Consider the following 23057-nt stretch of genomic DNA (forward strand, 5'->3'; position numbering starts at 1 on the left):
CTTGTGTGGAAGTTTACTTGCATTAAAACGTCCAATCCAATAAATAATGGCATGACTGCTGCACCCCAAGAGAGGGGAAGGAAGAGGAAAAAAAAAGGCAAGACACACTACTTCCCAACCAAGTCTAATGCCACAATCATTACCTTACAGGATGCTGCTGCTTGTTCTGTAAGGAGCTAGGTAAGCTACACAACCTGCTTAGCAGCTACCACAGTGGAAATGAAGGGTTGGGTTCTCTTCCAATAACATTTAAGCAGCTTCATAGGACAAAGAAGCAAATCACCCAGACTGTCGGTCGCATCCCCTACAGAGGATATGGAGAAAGACTCGAACCAGTTGTCTTTGACTGCACGGTTCTGGGTTTTTCCCACAAACTCTGAAACAAAGGTGAAACAGACCTCTCTCCATCCATAGGAATGAGATATAATATACTGGGAAGTTTGCCAACTCTCTTTGCCAAGACTAATACTAAGAGATGAACAGTTTACAGAGCGTTGTGGCTTGTAAGGGGCAATTTTAAAAAGATCAAAGGTCTCTGGTTACATCCCACGCAGGTGGTCTGAGTTCTATTGGTAGACAAACTGCTTGAAGCTCATCATGAGCCCTGAAAATATCCATGATGAGGAAAGGTCTAAGAATTTCAGTTGAAAGACCTGACTCAAGGCCAAGTGATAGACTTTACTGGATGTAACCGAGAGGAGCTTCTGCCGACAAAGGTAGACAAGAAATCTGCAAGCACCTGCAGAGATTCTCCAACTGGAGAATTACCCTGTTTATGGCACCAATTGCAGAAAATAGCCCTCTCAACTTGATAGAGTGCTCCGGAGGACTTCCGGAGATATACAAACATCTCCCATGCTATGCTTCACAAAAACCCTTTCTCCAAGATGTTGGACAGTCTCCTGCTGTGAAGAGACAGGGATGTCAGTGTGCTGTGTAGCCTCTGTAGGTGGGATTGCCAAAGCAGATAGGGCCATAGGAGCAGTTACCTTGGACCATCTCTCAGATGCATCAGATCATGTGTGCCGAAGGATCATGGAGATGGAGGTGGATATGGGAAGGAGGGGAAGGCCAAAGTTCAGATGGAAAGATAAAGTAGCAAATGACATGCAGGAAAGAGGATTACGAGAATAGGAGGCCCAGGATAGAAGAGAATGGAGAAAGCTTACACAAAACATTAACCCCATATAGAGGTGGGTAAAGGCTGTAGACAAAGAAGCAGCATTGGGGAGAGATGTGACATCTGGGATAGAACCAAAATGCTACCCAGATTCTGTTGAAACACTGCTTGCCTCATAAAAATACCAAGTATCTATTTGATTTTGTTAACTAAATCATACATATTCTACAATTGCCAAATGTTAAAAAAATATCTATAAATTATAAAAGACTGAACAACATTGCTATTCTTCAAAAAAGGTGTCTGACAAATAACCAGCTTCACTAGTTCTTATGATAAAGACTACTGGCTCGTGCATTTACATTTTCATTAAAAAAAAAGAAAAAAAAAAAACTTAAATTTATGGAGAGTGGAGTAGTTTGTATTAATATATTAATCTACATACACTTATGTTTTCAGTTTTGTTACACCAGCATAAGATTATCAATAAAAACTATTTAATATGTAGCTGTACATCTGGCAGAAGTGAATGGTGTACATTATGCCAACCCCTTAAAATCAATTATATAAAAAGTTCCCATTTTGATATCTCAAACTTATCAACTTAGCCATAAGGATTTGTATCTGAAAACTGCTTAAAATACATAACTGTTTTAATCCCTTACTCACCAGTCTAAATATCAAAGTACCTATGTCCTTTTTGTCAGGCAAAGGGTAGGGGATAAAGCTTTTTACCAAATGACAAAAACTAACTGCCTTACTAACATTGCCACTGCCATTCCAATTAGTTACAAATTCCCTTGACTCTACTGCTAACGTTTTTAAGAACCTCAACTTCTACCCTATCTTCATCAAAACTCTCTGAACTATAAATAACCTTAAAAGTAGACAAAGACATACTTTCAACTCCAAATTTTACTAGCAGATTACTATTTCAATTATAAGTACTAGCAGATTGCTATTTCAATTATAAGTACTATAAGATTACTATCTTAATTATAAGTGAAGTTGTAACAACAGAGTACCCAGCTATGGTTATATAAGTTCTTGAGAGTGAGAGCTGGTTGTGTATTTGCCCTGTGGTGCCATCTTTCTATTGAGCATCACAAAGAAGGGGAAGATGGGGTAGACAAAGAGAGGGGTAGAGTTTTCTTTTAAATATCAAAGGTTAAAGCACAAGGACTATCAGGTAAGTTTTATTTAAATAATATATATTTATTTAGAGTAAAAATTATGCAAAGTTTCTTCAACATAAATACCATGAACCCTGTGAAAAAAATCATTATTAAGATTACAGTAATACCTTGAGATACGAGCTTAATGCGTTCCGGGACCCGAGCTCATATGACAATTCGCTCGTATCTCGGATCAATTTTTCCCATATAAATTAACTAAAAATAAATTAAGTATTACAGTGGAAAACATGTTTTTAATTGTTCTAATTCACAACCTATGCTCACAAAATAACAAATACCTGTGTACTGGTTATGATCTGCAATAAAATGTGATATTATTATGGAGTTCTTACCTTCGAGACAGATGGTAGCGGCTAACAGCAGTGTGTGCGGAGGAGGAGGGAGAGAGAAAGGGGAGGAGAGAGACTTGACGGCAACACGTTCGGTACATTACACTTTTGTAACACTACGTAATATAATTTAAACTTTAAATTTGACTTAAATGAAATTAGCTTATTGTACACACACTTAAAAATAAATGTTAATCTTACGTTACACTAAACTAGATTCTAATTTTGTTTTCATTTTCATTTTTTTACTTTTCTTCTTCTGGCTTGGCTCTTTTTGCCTCGCTTTTTGACTCCCTTTCACCTTCACTTTTTGCCCGCCTTTTTAAAAGGAACCTATCTAGGGATGTTTGCTTATGTCTCCCCTTCAAAATGTTACGAAAAGGACGTACACAAGTGTCGTCACAAAAGGCTTACACACACGCCAACTTGTCCAGGTGCCTCTTTTCCATAAAATCAGGAAACTCCTGCCACTTCGCTAACATGTCTCTGATTTCCTTCTTTATAGCATCATTCTTCTTGAGGATGGTACATATTGTTGATGTACTCCTCTAACATTGACGAGCCAGCTCAGTCACTCGTACACCACTCTCACGTTTTTCGATTATTTCATGCTTTATCTCGATTGTCATCATATGCTTTTTCTTTTCACTACCCTTGTTTGTACTCGCTTGCTTTGGACCCATTGCTTATTCACTTAATTCTGTACCGATTAACGCAAAAAACACGTAACAAATGCAAACACTATGGCCGATGCTCGGAGATAACTTTACGCGACGGAGATCCAACGGGAAAGAGTGAGCGATGCTATCCTCGTGAGCAGCCTTTCACACACTCGGCCACCTAGCGCCCACAATAGGGAACTGTCTCGTATCCTCGTATCTCGGGGCAAAAATTTGCTCGAAACTCTCCTCGTATCTCAAATTTCTCGTATGTTAGGACACTCGTATGTCGAGGTATTACTGTACAGGTATACATAAATTGCTTCACAGAAATCATGAAAGCAAGTCACACAAACAATACACTAAAATCAATATTAAAGTAAAGATTGACATATATAGAAATACAGTATAAGATAACCTCTTCCAGCAGATAGCAAAACCCATTGGATCATTATTCCTACTATGCATTATGAAATAACAATTAAGAATAATTCTTCATAGTTGCTAACTGATAGAAAAAACTTAAATGCATGTAAATAAATAAGCAAATGAACAAAATCCTACATGCAAACTCTTATTCCATACCTTTGCTTTCTTCTTCGCCTTGTGAAATTGTAAGATTTACTTTCTGCTCAAGTTTAAAAGCATCTGCCAGCATCTCCAATGTATCCAAAGCATGGGTAAATTCAATCATTGGCAGTTGGCTTGTGACCCTCAGCAACCTCAGCAAAACACCATGAGCAAGTTGCGTCTTTTCATTAAATCCCAGTTCTGCAAAGACATTATGAAAAAGCCATTCATCTACTTCTGAACAAAACCAAAAATCATGATAATTAGATAACTTAAATAAGGTTATTTCATACAAACACTCCTTTCAATCACACTAAAGTATAAGAGAAAAACTGTTATCAAACTTAACACTAGTGAATTTAATTATTCCTGAGGAGCCCTGGGAATGTGTAAAGTACTTGCATTGTACTAGTTAACTCGACCAAGGAGGTTACAGTATAAATGAACTGCATATATTTATTTATCTGTTTGTCTTTTAGCAAGATTACATCAACACATCCTACTGGATTTTCCCTATAATTCTAACAATGGATAGATATTATGATCTTAAAAAAAAACCATTAAATTTTGGAGGTAATCCAGATAAGATTACAATTCTAGTTATCATTGTTAATTTTATATAGAAGATTCATTCATGGTCAACAAATGAAAAAGGGAAAGCTTGGTCCATAGACTTAAGTAAAATATTGACAATCTTCAATGGTGAAGGTCTGAAATCTCTGACTGTTCTTTCTGCTTATTTTAACATGCTTTACAATTCTCTGCTCATTTTAATGTTTTAAAGATATGTACACAAGTTTTTTAGTTATACAAGGAAATAGGAGGTTTATGTACATCATTAAGGTGGGGAACACACAATAGTTTTATAACATTCCCCAGTATATCACTTAAGGAGGCCGGCCGAAATGCCAATATATGGAGGTATAGGACGAAAATCACAAAATCCTGAAAAAATTCACTGAACTTTGTATGGCAATGGAGAATGGGTATATGAAATATTTTGTCAAAATTCCTCTTACTTTTATAGTTACAGGGTAATCGGTAAAAGTAACTCAATAAACTATAAACACTGTTCCTACAAGAAAATACAGTATTTCTTCTGTTATCGTAAATTTTGATAATTATTACATTTTAATGTAAAAGAAATTGTGAACAATGGCACCTGTATAACTTTCACGAGTCACAGACGACCGTAAATTACACCCTTCGACCTTCAGTCCAACCACAAACCTCAGAGAGAGTACATGTATGAGTTGGCTGAGTATGAGTTGGACCTCAGCCATTCCCTCATTTTTACGTTTTTCTTGTTTTGAGAGAGAGAGAGAGAGAGAGAGAGAGAGAGAGAGAGAGAGAGAGAGAGAGAGAGAGAGAGAGAGAGAGAGAGAGAGAGCCAGCCTTATTGCCTTATTTTTTGTTTGGGTTCCCCCAGGTCCCTCAGTGTGAGGCACCTCGTATATCCACCAGAGAGTTGCTAATACATCTTCCGGTGTATTTTGCATCTTCCAGTCTTGGATGGTCTGGGATGCATCTTAGGTATTTATCGAGCTGATTTTTAAACGCATCTACGCTCACTCCTGATATGTTTCTTAGATGAGCTGGCAGCACATTAAATAGTCGCTGCATTATCGATGCTGGTGCGTAGTGGATTAATGTCCTGTGCGCCTTTCTCAGTTTACCTGGAATGCTTTTTGGCACTATTAATCTACCTCGGCTTGCTCTTTCTGATACTTTAAGCTCCATGATGTTTTCAGCAATTCCTTCTATTTGCTTCCATGCTTGTATTATCATGTAGCGTTCTCTTCTCCTTTCTAGTCTGTATAGTTTTAAAAATTGCAGTCTTTCCCAGTAATCAAGGTCCTTAACTTCTTCTATTCTAGCAGTATAGGACCTTTGTACACTCTCTATTTGCGCAATATCCTTTTGGTAGTGTGGGTACCATATCACATTGCAGTACTCGAGTGTACTACGCACATAAGTTTTGTAAAGCATAATCATGTGTTCAGCTTTTCTTGTTTTAAAGTGTCTGAATAACATTCCCATTTTTGCTTTACATTTAGCCAAAAGTGTTGCTATTTGGTCGTTGCATAACATATTCCTATTTAAAATTACACCAAGGTCTTTAATTGCTTCCTTGTTTGTGATTGTCTCATTATTAGGTCCCTTGTATGCATACACCATTCCTTCTCTGTTTCCATAATTTATTGATTCGAATTTATCGGAGTTAAATACCATCCTATTTATCTCCGCCCATTCATATATTTTGTTTAGATCTCTTTGTAGTGAGTTCCTATCTTCATCACAAGTAATTTCTCTACTTATTCTTGTGTCATCGGCGAAACTTCTCACTACGGAGTTTTCAACATCACAGTCTATGTCTGAGATCATAATAACAAATAGCAGTGCAGCTAATACTGTACCTTGGGGCACACCAGATATTACCTGGGCTTCATCTGATTTCTCGTCATTTGCAACCACTATCTGTTTTCTGTTTTGCAGGAATTCTTTTACCCATTTTCCTATCTTTCCCACAATATTATGCTTTCTCATTTTTTTCTCCAATATGTTATGGTCTACCTTGTCAAAGGCTTTTGCAAAATCTAGATAGATCACATCTGTGTCTTTTTCATTTATCATATTATTGTATATGCTTTCATAGTGAGCTATCAGTTGGGTCTGTGTACTTTTTCCAGGTACGAAACCGTGTTGACCCATATTAAACAAATTATTTTTGACCAAATGGTTCATTATTTTCTTTTTTATTACCCTCTCATACACTTTCATAATATGTGATGTTAGACTAACAGGTCTATAATTGCTTGCCTCTAGTCTTGATCCACTTTTGAAGATAGGGGTTATATAAGCTAATTTATGTTTAACATATATCTCGCTCATATCTATACTCTGTCTTAGCAGTATTGCAAGAGGCTTCGCGATAGTGTTTGCAGTTTTTTTTAACAAAATCGCTGGAACTCCATCTGGTCCGGCTGCCGATCCATTTTTAATTTCGTTTATAGCCGTGACAATATCTGCTTCATTAATATCTATATCCGTTAGATATTCAACATTTTCTTCTCTCATTTCTGTTTCATTATTCTCATTCGCAATTCTTGGCGTGAACTCACTCTTATATTTTTCTGCTAATATGTTGCATATTTCCTTTTTTTCATTCGTTAGCCGTCCTTCAATTCTTAGAGGGCCTATTTCTATTCTCCTTTTATTCATCTTTTTTGCATAGGAGTAAAGTACTTTGGGGTTTCTTTTTATATTTTGAAGTGTCCTTTCTTCTAAGTCCCTATTTTCATTTTCTTTCGACTGTATAATCTTTTGTTCTGCCTTTTCTATCTTACATTTTATTTCCCTCATTTTCCACACATTTTTTTCTTTTGCAAGGTTTTTCTTCCACTTTTTAATTTTCTGAAATAAGATCCTTCTGTCTCTTGGTATGCACGTCTTTTGTTTATTGTTTTTTTTCGGTACATATTTTTCAACAATTTTCTCCAGTATTTTGTACAGTATATCCGTATTTACCTGTATATTATCACTTATAAATACATTTTTCCATTCTTTATTCAGTTCTTCATTTATTTCTGACCATTTTATATTCTTACTGTAAAAGTTATATTTTCCATATCCTTCCCAAAGTTTTGTGCTTTTATTAATTCTGTGATCACTTGCTTTGGAATGAACTATCAATTCTATGACATTGTGGTCTGAAATTCCCGTGTTATACACTATTATTTCTTTAACATAATTCACCTCATTCACAAATACTAGATCTAGGACATTTTCCTTTCTTGTTGGAATGTGGTTTATTTGTTGCATATTATGTTCTAATAGCATATCTTGAAGCTTTTCAAATTGCCTCTTATCTTCTGCGCTACTATTACTATCTTTTTTATATGTATACATACAACCACTTTCTTCTATCCGTTCTTTCCAATCCACGAAAGGAAAGTTAAAATCTCCGGATAGGAGTATATTCCAGTCTTTATGGTTTCTACATATATCATCTATTTTTTCTATTATTATGTCAAACTCCTTAGTGTTTGGGGGTCTGTAAACTACAATATTCATTAGTTTTTCAAATTCAAATTCTACCGCAATCAATTCACATTCTGTGTTGCTGTATTTTTCACATACTTTTCCTTGATTTATGTCTCTTCCATATATTGCGGTTCCCCCTTGATTCCTATTTTTTCTGTCTGATCTATAAGTTTGGAAACCCTTTATCTGGTCATCACTGCCAGTCTCTTGGGAATACCATGTTTCACTTATATTTAATATATCTATTTTTTCAATTTGGGTTAGTTCTTCTAAGAACTCTATTTTCCTTTTAGAGTTACTCGTGACTAAACCCTGTGCATTCATTACTATTATGGTTTGTGTTTCATCCCCATTATTTAATATTGGTAATAATATGGATTCTCCCATGCTTCCTTCCTGTTCTGATATGATGTTCTTTTCTTCATTTCCCGGAATTCTGCCATTAAAAAATCCAACTTTTCTATTATATTTGTTCTTTCGCCTTCATATTTATTTGTGTGTGTATACCTGCAACCGTCCCCATATCTGCACCAACCCCTGGCATTATAGATGCATTCTTTGTAGTTGGGCTCTAAATGTGCAGGTTTGGGTTGAAAGGCCTCATATCTTGGGGCTCTTGGTTCAAAGCGCGGTATATACACGGCCTGCTTTATTGTTTCTTTTTTTGTTTCTTTTTTGCTTTCATTTTTCTTTTCAGTTTGCTGAGTTTTCTTACTTTCATTCATGGTTGCAGGATGCATATATCGACATTTTTTGTTGTAAATGCATCCTTTTCCTTCTTTTAGGTTTTTGCATATTTTTGGATGGAGATCTCTGCATTCGTCTCCATATCCGTCTAAATACGCACATTTACCATATATTTCATAATTATGGCATATCTTTGGATGCTTGTAGTAGCATCTTTCGCCAAATCTGCAATTCCCTCTTTTCAGCATATTGCAGACTATATCCTTCTTTTCTATTTTTTCTTGTTCTTGCTCTTCCCTAAAATTATGTAGGTCCGGGTAGAGTCTCTTGGGTCTATTATTTGTTTCCATCTGGTAATTTATTTCTTCATAAGTATGTTGTTGGATGGCATCATAGGTTATATCAATGATTTCTTCTGCATCCTTACACATATCCTGTTCATTGTTCTCTTCTTCTTCTTTTTCTTCTTCTTCTTCTTCTTCTATTTCTTCTTCTTCCTCTTCTTTATCTTCAACTATTTGCAGATTTAGTCTCGACTTAATTATATTTTCTATCCAGACTAAGCATGTTGAGCAGAATACCTTTGTGTCTTTATTTTTTATTTTTTGCTGTATTTCAGCACATGTGGGATGTGTTGGGACATGACAGGCATCACATTTTCTAATCAATTGTTGAGGATTATTAATGGAATACCATATCTTACATGTATTACACCATTTTGGCATTCTTTTTCCCATTGCATCAATCAGCATATTCACCATATTGGACTTCTTATGGTTCTTTGATGGAATGTGTTGATTGATGTAGACTTTCTTTATAAGTCTCTTTAACACTTGGATTTTCTTTGGAATTTCTTCTATTATTTTGCTGATGTTTTCCGCAGATTTGCTCCAGTTTATTGGATCATATTGTTTCACTATGTCTGCGAATATTTTTCCGTCACATTGGTTGACGTTACTAGTGACCTCTGTTATCAGACGGTCGAGCTCCTGTTTCGCCAACTCATGGAATTTATTTTTGCTGAGTCCAGCGATGTCTCTCCAAGCCTTGCCCGTGTTGTACATAGCCATCTTGATTAGATTTTTAGTAATTCACAAGATAACTATTCTATGCCGACGTTTTATCCCACTTCTCCGACCTCAAACTAATCACTGACTATTCACGAAAACTTGTAGCTATATTGCACTCGATAGCCTTTGGTTATCCGCGTTAAATCATGATATTTATAGGGTCGCAAAAGTGTAATCACTCACTGGCACACAGATACAAAACAGAGAGAGAGAGAGAGAGAGAGAGAGAGAGAGAGAGAGAGAGAGAGAGAGAGAGAGAGAGAGAGAGAGAGAGAGAGAGAGGATCTTCGTTTATGAGTAAATTATGATAAATAACTTTGTTTTCACTTATCAATATCCAAAATGGAACATAAAATTCATAATAATCAGGATTTATTAATATTGTATTTGTAAAAATACAAAGAAAAACTTTGAACGCCCTCATTTTTATGTTTATTTTTCTCGTTTTCAGAAAGAATTTCATCATTTCAAAGATGAAAAGACAATTTTAACATCTTGCTAACACAGGAAGAAGAAAATTTGCTCTTTTGAAAGAGAGAGAGAGAGAGAGAGAGAGAGAGAGAGAGAGAGAGAGAGTGTGTGTGTGTGTGTGTGTGTGTGTGTTATGGATAGAGGAGTGATTGCCTTGCCTCACAGGAGCCAAAAGAAGTAAGATATGGAGCAGAAGGATATTCATTTATGATTAAATTATGATAAATAACTTTGTTTTCTTTTATTAATACACAAAAAAGAACATAAAATTCAGAAGAATCATTATTTATTAATATTGTCTTTGTAAAAATACAAAAAAAAACTTTGAACGCCTGTATCTCAAAAAGAAAGACAAAAACAAGTATATATGGGTAAGAGTGGCAAATGGAAGAGTGGTAGAAAGGGCATTAATGGATTATGTATTGACAACTAAAAGAATGTTTGGAAGATTGAAAGACGTGCATGTGTTTAGGGGTATGGCTACCGGTATGTCTGATCCTTTTTTGGTGGAAGGAAAATTAGTTGTAGCAAAAGAGTGGGGGAATAGAGTAGGGGGATGTAAAAGGGAACTAGTGAAGGTTGAAGAGCTAATAAAACCGGGGGTAAAAAGTAAATATCAAGAAAGGTTGAAAATGGCATATGACAGAGTGAAAGAAAGAGAAACTGGTAATTTAGAGGAGGAGTGGAAGTTCGTAAAAGAAATGTTATTTTCATTAGTAAAATAAATTTTTGAATATACTTACCCGGTGATCATATAGCTGTCAGCTCTGCTGCCCGACAGAAAAACCTAAGGACAAAATACGCCAGCGATCGCTATACAGGTGGGGGTGTACATCAACAGCGCCATCTGTCGAGCAGGTACTCAAGTACTCCATGTCAACACAGAACCAATTTTCTCCTCTGCCCACTGGGTCTCTATTGGGGAGGAAGGGAGGGTCCTTTAATTTATGATCACCGGGTAAGTATATTCAAAAATTTATTTTACTAATGAAAATAACATTTTTCAATATTAAACTTAGCCGGTGATCATATAGCTGATTCACACCCAGGGGGGTGGGTAGAGACCAGCATTACATGTTGACATTATTATGAGCTAAGTATTTTGTATTTCATTTTAGCAGTTATTCAAAATAACAAACATAAAATAAATAAGTACCTGGTAAGGAAGTCGACTTGAACAATTACTCTGCCTTTTTAAGTACGTCTTCCTTACTGAACCTCGCGATCCTCATAGGATGCTGAGCGACTCCTAGGAGCTGAAGTATGAAGGGTTGCAACCCATATTAAAGGACCTCATCAAAACCTCTAATCTAGGCGCTTCTCAAGAAATGACTTTGACCACCCGCCAAATCAAGTAGGATGCGAAAGGCTTCTTAGCCTTCCGGACAACCCAAAAACAATAATAAAACATTTCATGAGAAAGATTAAAAAAGGTTATGGAATTAGGGAATTGTAGTGGTTGAGCCCTCACCCACTACTGCACTCGTTGCTACGAATGGTCCCAGAGTGTAGCAGTTCTCGTAAAGAGACTGGACATTCTTAAGATAAAAAGACGCGAACACTGATTTGCTTTTCCAATAGGTTGCGTCGAATATACTTTGCAGAGATCTAATTTGTTTAAAGGCCACAGAAGTTGCGACAGCTCTAACTTCGTGTGTCCTTACCTTCAGCAAAGCTTGGCCTTCCTCATTCAGATGGGAATGAGCTTCTCGTATTAACAGTCTGATAAAATAGGATAAAGCATTCTTTGACATAGGCAAAGATGGATTCTTAACTGAACACCATAAAGCTTCAGACGGGCCTCGTAAAGGTTTTAAACAGAACTTAAGAGCTCTTACAGGACATAAGACTCTTTCTAGTTCATTTCCAACCATACGATAAGTTTGGAATATCGAACGATATTGGTCAAGGCCGAGAAGGCAGCTCGTGTTTGGCTAGAAAACCAAGTTGTAGAACATGTAGCCGTTTCGGATGAGAATCCGATGTTCTTGCTGAAGGTATGAATCTCACTGACTCTTTTAGCTGTGGCTAAGCATATCAGGAAAAGAGTCTTAAAGGTGAGATCTTTCAGGGAGGCTGATTGTAGCGGTTCGAACCTGTCTGACATAAGGAATCTTAGTACCACGTCTAAATTCCAACCAGGTGTAACCAAACGACGCTCCTTCGTGGTCTCAAAAGACTTAAGGAGGTCCTGTAGATCTTTATTGTTGGAAAGATCTAAGCCTCTGTGACGGAAGACTGATGCCAACATGCTTCTGTAACCCTAGATATTGGGAGCTGAAAGAGATCTTTCTTTCCTCAGATATAAGAGAAAGTCAGCTATTTGAGTTACAGAGGTACTGGTCGAGGATACGGATACTGACTTGCACCAGTTTCGGAAGATTTCCCACTTCGATTGGTAGACTCTAAGGGTGGATGTTCTCCTTGCTCTAGCAATCGCTCTGGTTGCCTCCTTCGAAAAGCCTCTAGCTCTCGAGAGTCTTTCGATAGTCTGAAGGCAGTCAGACGAAGAGCGTGGAGGCCTTGGTGTACCTTCTTTACGTGTGGCTGACGTAGAAGGTCCACCCTTAGGGGAAGCGTTCTGGGAACGTCTACTAGCCATCGAAGTACCTCGGTGAGCCATTCTCTCGCGGCCCAGAGTGAAGCAACTAGCGTCAACCTTGTCCCTTCGTGAGAGGCGAACTTCTGCAGTACCTTGTTGACAATCTTGAACGGAGGGAATGCATATAGATCTAGATGTGACCAATCTAGTAGAAAGGCATCTATATGAACTGCTGCTGGGTCCGGGATTGGTGAGCAAAATATTGGGAGCCTCTTGGTCATCGAGGTTGCGAAGAGATCTATGGTTGGCTGGCCCCAGGTGGCCCAAAGTCTCTTGCAAACATCCTTGTGGAGGGTCCATTCTGTTGGAATTATTTGTCCCTTCCGACTGAGACAATCTGCCATGACATTCAAGTTGCCTTGGATGAACCTCGTTACTAGTGAAAAGTCTAGACCTTTTGACCAGGTGAGGAGGTCCCTTGCGATCTCGTACCATGTCAGAGAGTAGGTCCCTCCTTGCTTGGAGATGTACGCCAAAGCCGTGGTGTTGTCCGAGTTCACCTCACCACTTTGCCTTGAAGGAGAGACCTGAAGCTTTTCCAGGTCAGACGTACTGCCAGTAGCTTCTTGCAGTGAAATGCATTGTCCTTTGACTCGAGTTCCATAATCCCGAGCATTCCCTACCGTCTAATGTCGCACCCCAGCCTACGTCCGATGCGTCCGAGAAGAGAACGTGGTTGGGAGTCTGAACAGTCAGGGGAAGACCCTCTCTAAGGTTGATATAGTCCTTTCACCAAGTCAGACCAGACTTTATCTTTCCGGAAACCGGGATCGAGACCGCTTCTAGCGTCTTGTCCTTTTTCCAGTGAAAAGCTAGATGGTATAGAAGAGGACGGAGGTGTAGTCTTCCTAGTGACACAAATTGATCCACGGATGACAGGGTCCCTACCAGACTCATCCACAGCCTGACTGGGCAGCGTTCCTTCTTCAGCATCTTCTGGATGGATAGCAGGGCTGGGGGTTGATCGTCTTGTTCAGCAACGTCCTCATCAGAGGGTTCCTCATCCGAAACTGATGAGGAAACGGCAACGGAGTGGGCAACGTCTGACTCGCTGAATCCGGTCGCACTGGTGGATGCGTGACGGAGCCGGACGCAATATCATGGCACTGCTGCACAGTCTATGAACTGTCAACAACCATGGGTGCACGAGGAAGTACAGCGTCAACCCGAAACTGACTAGACTGTCTGGGTTGTGCAGTCAACACCCTACCGGGTTGCTGAGGTTGACGCACTGCGTCACAACAAGTCACCTCTGCTGGTTGTTGAACGTCTTCCTAGTGACACTGAACGTCAACAACCACCTCCGAGCGTCGCTTAACGTCAACGTGCGACTGGCAACCCACACTGGGTCGCATCGGTGGAGGAACCACCTCAACTGGCAGACGCGAGTAGGATACCTCAGCGTCAACAGGGCGCACAACCCACCGGTTGGAAGGTTGTTGGCCAGAAGGTTCTTCTCCGTATTAAAGTCCTCTATCAAGGACACAAGCTTGGACTGCATGTCTTGCAGCAAAGCCTATTTAGGGTCTACGGGAGCAGGTGTGGCAACAGACGGGGTTAGCGACTGAGGCGGAACCATTTACCATCCCTGGAAGCCTTGTTATGTGTGACATAATAGTACAGCAAAACTTCAAAGGCTCGCAAAAGTTGAGAAGTTGACCTGTAAACAACTTGGAGCGTCTCCTGGCTAGGCGCCAGGGCGAGTCTACCAGAATTGAGAAGTCTATCTGGGCAGAGGCATGAACTCCCAAGCCGAGAACTTCTCTCGTGTCCTATCAGACTCTCGCTCTATAAGCCAGTTTAAAAGAAGGGAAATCAAAGGCTGTATCCCTAAAACTCCTCCTGGTGCAAAAACCAGTCGCCTAGCCAACGTAACGCTCTCTAGGAGAGCGAGAGAGAACTAGCTTAACAACAACGGCTTCGAAGTAGCTAGGCCTAGTGTAAGTTCTGACGTTAGGCGAACGAGGAGCAGCAGTTACAAGATCCGGACGAAGATCCTTAAAAAATCATCATGATTTAATTAAAGTCCATAGGAGGCTAAGCAGCTTAAGGCTCCTCTCCAAATGACAGAGTCCTCAAAGGAATATCAGTAGGAGGGAGAACAGCACTTTCTCATCTACAGGAACCTTGTCCGAGAAAAGCTAGGTTATCTCAGTGAGGGTCTCACTGGTGCATTAGCAGCAGACCAGAAGGCAACGTTATGTAACTGCTTGACAGTCTGTGAACTGTCAAAAACTGAACTGTCAACCACAACAGGTGCGTGAGGACATACAGCACTGGTGCATTGGTAGCAGACCAGAAGGCAACGTCATGTAACTGCTTGACAGTCTGTGAACTGTCAAAAACTGAACTGTCAACCACAACAGGCGCGTGAGGACATACAGCACTGGTGCATTAGTAGCAGACCAGAAGGCAACGTCATGTAACTGCTTGATAGACTGTGAACTGTCAACAACTGAACTGTCAACCACAACGGGAGCGTGAGGACATACAGCGTTCACTCGAGACTACTTTGACTGTCTATACTGAGCAGTCAAAACAACTCTAGAATGCGGAGGTTGACGTACCGCGTCAAAACACGGCAGCTTAACTCCACCCTCCTGTTGTTGTGGTAGCACACGAACATCAACGGAGGGTTCCGTGCGTCTGTGAACGTCAGCATGCGTCTGGCAGGGTCGACTGCGCATGGGTGGAGGAGCTCTCACAGCTGGAGTGTGGGAGCAGGCAGCCTCAGCGTCTGCTGGGCGCACAACCGTGGTAGGTTGTAGGCTAACGGGTGCAGCGTCAACCTTCTCCGCACGATACTCCTGCATAACAGCAGCTAACTGAGTCTGCATAGACTGCAGCAAAGACCACTCAGGGTCTACAACAGCTGGTGCGGCAACAGACGGAGTTACTGCCTGTTGCGGTACCGCTTTGCCTCTCTAAAGAGGTGAGCAGTCGTCGGAAGACTGCAGCGAGTCCGAACTGACCCAGTGGCTACAACTGGGCCGTTGGACTTGCGCGGAAGGGACCGACTTGCACTTAATAAGCCGCGAGACCTTGGTCCATGGTTTCTTACGAGAAACCTCTTCCGCAGACGAGAAGTAAATGGGCTCTCTCGTCTTTGTGTGGGTGGGGCGATCTTGGGTAGATACGCCCGAAACCACGGAGGGAAACGTCTGTTCGTTGATCAAGGCCTGACGAACCCATAAGTCGTTCGACATTACTTCTCCCCTGGGCTTGGGAGCTTGCAAGAGGTCCCGGACTAGGTGAACGACAGGCACGAACAGACGAACCCTCGGACGCAACACTGTAACACTTTGCGCATATCACTTTATCACTTCGATTTTCTGTTTTGCACTTATTTCACTGAAATCGAAACTTTTACTGATTTCTACCTGAAACACGCAATTCTACCCTTCATTAAAAGGTAGTAATTGCGAAAACAGTCGTATAATGCAGCTCATTAATACTAGCAAAAACAGAAAACATATAAGGATAAAGCATTCAGTGGCTGGGAAAGAGACTAAACACTAGTTCAATTAAACTACGTTTACAATCTCTCACCGCACATAGCCTGGGGACAAGAATAAAACCCTAGAAACGTTTTACCTTCTTCCCCGTACAGCGACTAGGGAGGAGAGTGACATGAGAACAACGTTACCCGCTTGAACGGAACGTTTTATTTATTTCCTCTCTCTCCCTCCGTCTCTATCTATCTCTCTCTTTTTCTCTTGATTTCGCACCTGAGAGAAGAGCCCAATTATATATCGTCAAAAAAACATGTTATATGGCTAAAGGAAAAAACTGAAAGGTTTTCCAAATAAAAAGTTCCTTTAATTTAGAATTTAAACTATTTAAGTTAAGAAAGAATGAACGAAACGTCAGAATCGATTTACTCTTACTGCAAAGTGAAACCGTGATACAATCTCTCTCTATCGTAACGATAGAGCGCATGTTGAACGTCCTGAACGTCAACAACTGCGTAGTCTAAAAAAAAAAAAAAAACTAAACGTTAGTTCATCTTTGAAAACAGTACGAAGACTATCAAAGAAATTCTTTCATAAAACATTAAATTTAAAAAGTTATAAATTCTTTAAAGGCTAAATACGATATAACGGGCTCAACGTTGATTAACTTCGGTTCCAAGTTAAGACCAACTACTATCAGGAAAGGAAGCAAATAAACAAAACATAAAAATTTCTTTTTATATGTTTATAATAAATGGAAAGTTAATCGAAGAGGCCTAATAAAGGCGGAGAGATATAAAATATATAGATCTATAACGTGTTAAGCAAAATTACTAAAAACCTAAACACACTTCCGTCTAAGGGAAGGGTCGGCCATTTAAAAGTGAAAGAGAGTCCATACTCTCTTAGTCACCATAATTAAATCTATCCAAAACGAGTTCAAGTTTTGAGATGAAGATAAAACCCCTGCATAGCGAAAGCTCAAAACTAGAATAGTGTACTTCACCAAATAGTTGTGAAAACAAATCCAGTTAGTAACAGCGTATTTTAGTAGGTCTTGCCAGTGGCACGACAGAGAGAAAATTGGTTCTGTGTTGACATGGAGTACTTGAGTACCTGCTCGACAGATGGCGCTGTTGATGTACACCCCCACCTGTATAGCGATCGCTGGCGTATTTTGTCCTTAGGTTTTTCTGTCGGGCAGCAGAGCTGACAGCTATATGATCACCGGCTAAGTTTAATATTGAAAAAAATTTTGTTGGGATTGCAAGTGATGTGTGTGGCAAGAAGTTTGTTGGAGGCAGCATGAGGAAGGGCAATGAATGGTGGAATGAAGGAGTGAAGGTAAAAGTGGAAGAGAAAAAGAGGGCTTTTGAAGAATGGCTGCAGAGTAAATCCAAGGCATTTATTAATCTATCATCTGACTTCTAGCTTAGGCATAAAATATACGAGCACCATAGCTACTAGAATATATAATTCTGTTCAAAACACTATTTTAATCATCATATGTTAACTCAAGCAAGCAACCTTTAGCTTACTTGTAGCCAAAGAATTAACATAAAGTGAAAATAAATAAACATGTTTAAACTAACCTGTGTCCAGAGGCAATAAAGATGTTATGTCAAAGGAAGGTTCTGACTGTCTTGATTTTTTTTTCCTGTATATCCTTTTACCATTAGGGCCTGTCTTTGTTCCATTTGCAGTCATACTTAAAATACCCTAGAACAAAAATACAGTACCATATCACATCTATTTAAGGAATGATATTATAATGGCAAGATAAAGGTGGCTCTAAATTTTTATATTCAAGTAGAATGGACCTCATCTTTTGTCATTAACTTTAGTGATTAAGTTTTCAAGAATAAAATATCATAGACTAAAATCTCAGTAAGATATAACCTAATTAATCTCATAAGAATGTTACAATATTCAATCATAAACTAAGTAAACCATGACAAGACATATTTAAGGAAATACAATTTTCTCTCACATACCACTGCCATACATAGCCCTGCACTTCTATTTGAAGAGATCAAGGCATAACCATTTTTATTGATAAACTAAATCTTAAAACGTAATTTGTATTTTTCATAGCTATGGATATCTGGGTCATTTAAAATAAGGAATGACTCAAGCTGAGCTGGAAAGGGTGTTGAATTCTTTAATGAGGTTGTCAACAGCAGATGGTGATCATGACGAGTAACCCTGCTCACTTTCTTGTAAAAGGCTCTTCACTTTTGAACTTAAGCTCAGGACTGAGATCGATGCTTAAGGTAGAAAGTGTAACTTAAAAGGACTCTGGCTTTTATAGCTAAAAAGAATACAAATTAGCTTTGAAATTTCACATTTGTTCCTAAGCATATACAAACCTTACATCCTTTAAAATCACTATTTCCTACGCCTATGGACACAAAAGGCCTCGGTTATATTTCGCCAGTCTTCTCTATCTTGAACTTTAAATTCAATACTTCTCCATTCATCATCTCCGACTTCATGCACTTGCAATTCTAGTCCTTATCCATGATTATGTAAGGTCTACTTTAGTGTATTTCTGTGGGCATACGTGTTCATATCACACAGAAAGCATTTTGTCATTGGTTCCCTGCCTCTACCTTCCACCCAAAATGGCCCCAAAACACCAGTAACGCAAGTTGTTGAAAGCTCTGTTTAGTAAAATTCCGTCACACTCATATCTAAATTTACATCAAATTATCTTTCGATGCTATAAATAATTACAGTACCTGAAAATGTCTCAATTCAAATAAATCTTCCTCTTATTTTTCCTTACAAATTTCCAATTTCCTACATCATTTATTTGCACTTCCCAATTTCCTTAATATCACATCACATTTGTAACCCTGATAGCTGTAAACACGAAGACACACAACATTTGATTTTTTCTTGTTTTTTTTTCCTTTTTTTCTTAATTATCATTTCTACAAAATAATAGATTGATTGACAGATTCATTGAAAGTTTTCTGGCATCCTGACATCTAAGGTCATTGATGCCGATAGCAATTATTATATAAGAAAAATAAAAGAGAATTCAATTAAAACCATAGAATTTAAGAAGTCATTATAATAGTTATATAGTTTTCAGAAGACCTGCTTCTGAAATAAATCTAAAAATGCTGCTCGCATGGTAGGAGACATCATGTCCAAGAATCTTGGCAAGGATGAACCTGCCATCCTCACCTCGAGCCTCAATCAGATATCTATTTCTCAAGTTATTATAATTAGGGCATTCGGTCAACAAATGCCTTATTGTTAAAGGAACTAAACAGTCCTCGCAACACGGTTGGTGTTGATCCTTCAGCAGAAACTCGTGTGTCAACCGTGTGTGACCAATACGGAGACGACAAAGAGTCGTCTGCCATCTACACTATCCCAGTGCTGTTGCCATTTATTACAAACCAATTTCTTGATGTAAGGTAGGAAATCATTACAGGGAATGGGATACCTCCTTGGTAGCAACTTGGATGCTGCATTCTTCGCCAGTAAATCTTCCTTCTCATTCCCAGACACACCTACAGTACATGTGCTGGAACCCAACAAAATTGAACTGTTATACCCCTCCGTCCAATAATAAGAAGCCATTCTACAATCTTTAAAACTAGAGGGTTACCAGAATTAAAAACCTCTAAAGCTTAAAGGACACACACACACTCACTCTCACTCTCACTCTCGTTTTCTTATCCTTCTTCATATGACGTGAGTAAGGTTCCAATGTTACAATATTGGAACCCGAGTTAGAGCTGTCTGTACCGAGGTCCATGTTTGTATTTTCCAGGTCGTCAACAGAGGGATTGGTTTTTTTTTGGGGAAAGCGCAAGCCGGGTTATCCACCACTTATCGGAGGATGTCAGTCCTCCTCTCCCACGTGGCCCAACACGAGAAGAGACTTCAGCGGGGACCAGTCTTTTATTAGAGAGGGGCTGCCTCTTTTAAGGTGGGCGTACACTGGTCAGTGGGGGTGGTTAGCTCCTCCCACCGGCGACTCCAATGCCTGGCGTCACCCATTACCTGCAAATATGGGTGACTTACAACCGGATTACTGGAGCCCGACTCTTAACAGACTTTGTCTGTACCCAATGGGGTATGCCAGAGGTTGATGGCATCTAAATTGGCACAGGTTGAGATGGAATGCCGTCCATCCCACACAGTGCCAAATCCAAAGAAGCAGCAAAAGCATAATCAAACAAGCCAAATTCGTCAACAATATCGAGCCCAAAAGGAAGAGATGGGAGAAAAAAAGAAATGACCAAAAGGAAAAGAGAAAGTGCCGACTGATTTAGTTGGATCAACAGTTGGGCACCGAGGTCCAGTGGGAAAGTAGTTCCCTCTGTTCATTAGAGTCCAGCTGCTAATCCCTAAGCCCCCATCCTCATCAAGGCTTCAGCATCTGGGGGGTCTACAAAATAATAAAATTTTCATGTCTTAGATATATATTTCATATTAGTATTGTTCATTGTTTTCACAAGTAAAAGTTAGCCTACTGCCATTTTTTCCATTTATTGATGTGCATTCCCTATTTCCAAGCACGTGAAATATGGAGTTACCCAGTTCATAATATCAGTCACACGCAAGTTGGAACGGCAAATGAATAAATTCTTTTTATGAACAAATTTTTTTTGTTTATAGTATATCTTATAATTTTACATTATGCAATATTTCTTGCGTCAAAGGAAACAAATGGATATTTTCATTTAGTCCATTATTACTGACGAGTAGATTTATATCTTTCAACGGCTGTTTATTGTGGAATTATTACTGCACAAGTCACTTCAATGATTATAAAAATTTTTACACAAAATTGCAGGTATGATAAAATACCTTACTAGCACTGCCCCTATGTCTCAGGACCCGGGAGTGCAGTCATCCCCCTTAATTACCACGACCAACTTCGACCCGGTGGCCCTCACCAATATGATGACGAGGGTCGTTACAGAGCAGATTAGCTCTATACTTTCTGCCGTCACCAGAAGACTAGATACCCTGGAAGGTGGACTGCCTTAACAACAGCAGTTCCTCATCCAGGACGCCTCAAAACTTCCACCCTTCACGAAGAACAACCCGTGGAAAATGGCGCTCCACTGTCCTTTCACGGACGGAATGTTGACCATCGAGGGTTTTGGGACCCGACCCATTGAAGATTTTGAGTTCTTCCCTCCCGGCCTTCAATTTCCTTTCCCCGGCTTCGCCCGGCTTACGGAAGAGGCTCTTGTCCGGCTAGATAAGGTCCCTAAAGAGACCGTTATCTTTCCGAAGGAACAGGCTCAGTCTGTTTGGGTTAGAACCTTAAATGAGTGGGGTTGTACAAACACCATGCTGACCCCCCACAAGAGTACTTACACCATGTTTCTTGTGGACGAACAGACCCCCACTCCTTGCGTCACCAAAATGGTTGAATTAGCCCTTCAGGCAGTGACAGAAGATAAACCTTTGCCACAACTCCGGGAGACAGATCCTACATCTCTGCTGTTCCCATCCGATAATGAATGTTGGCTTAACATTCAATCGACATTCACTTCTGGTAAGCTATCCGCTGACTGTGCATCGACGCAATTCAGTGAACGCCTCCCAAGACTACCTGAAACCTTAATCCGACTCGAGTTCGAGTCCCGGTCTAGGTTTAGCCGGAGCCTCAACGTCTCGACTATGGCGGAGATGTTTTCTCTTACCTATGACGAGGAACACTCCTTTAAAGTTATGACTAAAGCCACCCTGCAATCTTTGTTAGCAGATTGCTACGACTTCTTGGTGGCCAAAAGACGTTGCCGTAGGCATGTCTTATCTGAAGCTACTATCCGCCATGAGCCAAATAAGCTCATTAAAGCCTCTGCTTGGGGTCCGGACCTATTCCCGGAGGACATGGTCAACTCGGTATTGAGCGAAGCTGCCAGAGTGAACCAGAGCCTCAAAGTCCGTTGGGGTCTCACTCCCAAACGCAAGTTCGATCAATCGAGCATTCACTCCCGGGGCAGAAAGAGGCTACGCCCTTATAGCTCTACTCAATTCCGCCAACCTCTTCAAGTAGTCCAGTCGGCCCCGGTCTCTCAGGGCATCCAACCCTCTACCTCCAAGTCTCAGCCCCAAGTGAAGTATGTCCTCGTCCCTGAAAGCCAAGTGGCCTCGAACTCGTTTACCTCTCCTGTTTATAACCCGGTCTATGAGTCCCGGTTTTCCTCCCAAGGATACCAACGAGGCAGGGGCCCCGGTTCGAGGGGTTCTTTTCAGAACAGAAGCAAAGGGAGATATTTCTCCCGTGGAAAAGGGTCACGTGGTGGCCGAGGCGGTAAAACCTCCAACTACTGACGGTCTTCAGGTAGGAGGGAGACTTTATGTGTTCCGGAGTCGCTGGAGGTTCAGTCCTTGGGCCTTCAGCATAATCTCCAAGGGCCTGGGGTGGAGTTGGATAGAAGGGCCTCCTCCACCGAACAAATTCCATCAACCCTCGACACCGGACCTACTTCTGTTTACCCAAGATCTTCTTCGCAAGAACGCGATCAAGGAAACGAAATATCTGAAGTTTCAAGGTCGCTTATTCAGCATTCCGAAGAAAGACTCCGACAGCCGAAGGGTCATCCTCGATCTGTCTCGACTAAACTTGTCCATTCAATGCGACAGGTTTCACATGCTTACCGTCTCGCAGGTGCGAACCTTGCTTCCCCGTGGGGCCGTCACCACCTCCATCGATCTTACCGATGCTTACTATCACGTTCCAATAGCGAGACACTTCCGCCCATTCCTAGGATTCAGACTGGACGACAAGGCTTACACGTTCAAAGTGATGCCTTTCGGGCTCAACATCGCGCCCAGAATCTTCATGAAACTGACGGAATCGGTCATTCAGGAAC

At 40.2% G+C, this 23057-nt stretch overlaps 1 protein-coding gene across 4 annotated transcripts in view; it reads right to left on the minus strand.

Moving 5' to 3' along the window:
- LOC137656378 (uncharacterized) overlaps positions 1–23057 on the minus strand; it is a 109297-nt gene that overhangs the window by 40906 nt on the left and 45334 nt on the right. For all 4 annotated transcript variants that reach the window (XR_011046968.1, XM_068390565.1, XM_068390555.1 and 1 more), the window contains 2 exons: positions 17793–17919; positions 3890–4075 (listed from right to left, as the gene is read on the minus strand). Coding sequence is in view for 3 of the 4 variants with exons in the window: in XM_068390565.1 (XP_068246666.1) it covers positions 3890–4075; positions 17793–17919 (313 nt within the window). In the remaining variant the exon portion in view is untranslated. The remainder of the gene's footprint in view (positions 1–3889; positions 4076–17792; positions 17920–23057) is intronic.

This window comes from Palaemon carinicauda, chromosome 1 (genome assembly GCF_036898095.1).
Source record: "Palaemon carinicauda isolate YSFRI2023 chromosome 1, ASM3689809v2, whole genome shotgun sequence".
Lineage (NCBI taxonomy): Eukaryota > Metazoa > Arthropoda > Malacostraca > Decapoda > Palaemonidae > Palaemon > Palaemon carinicauda.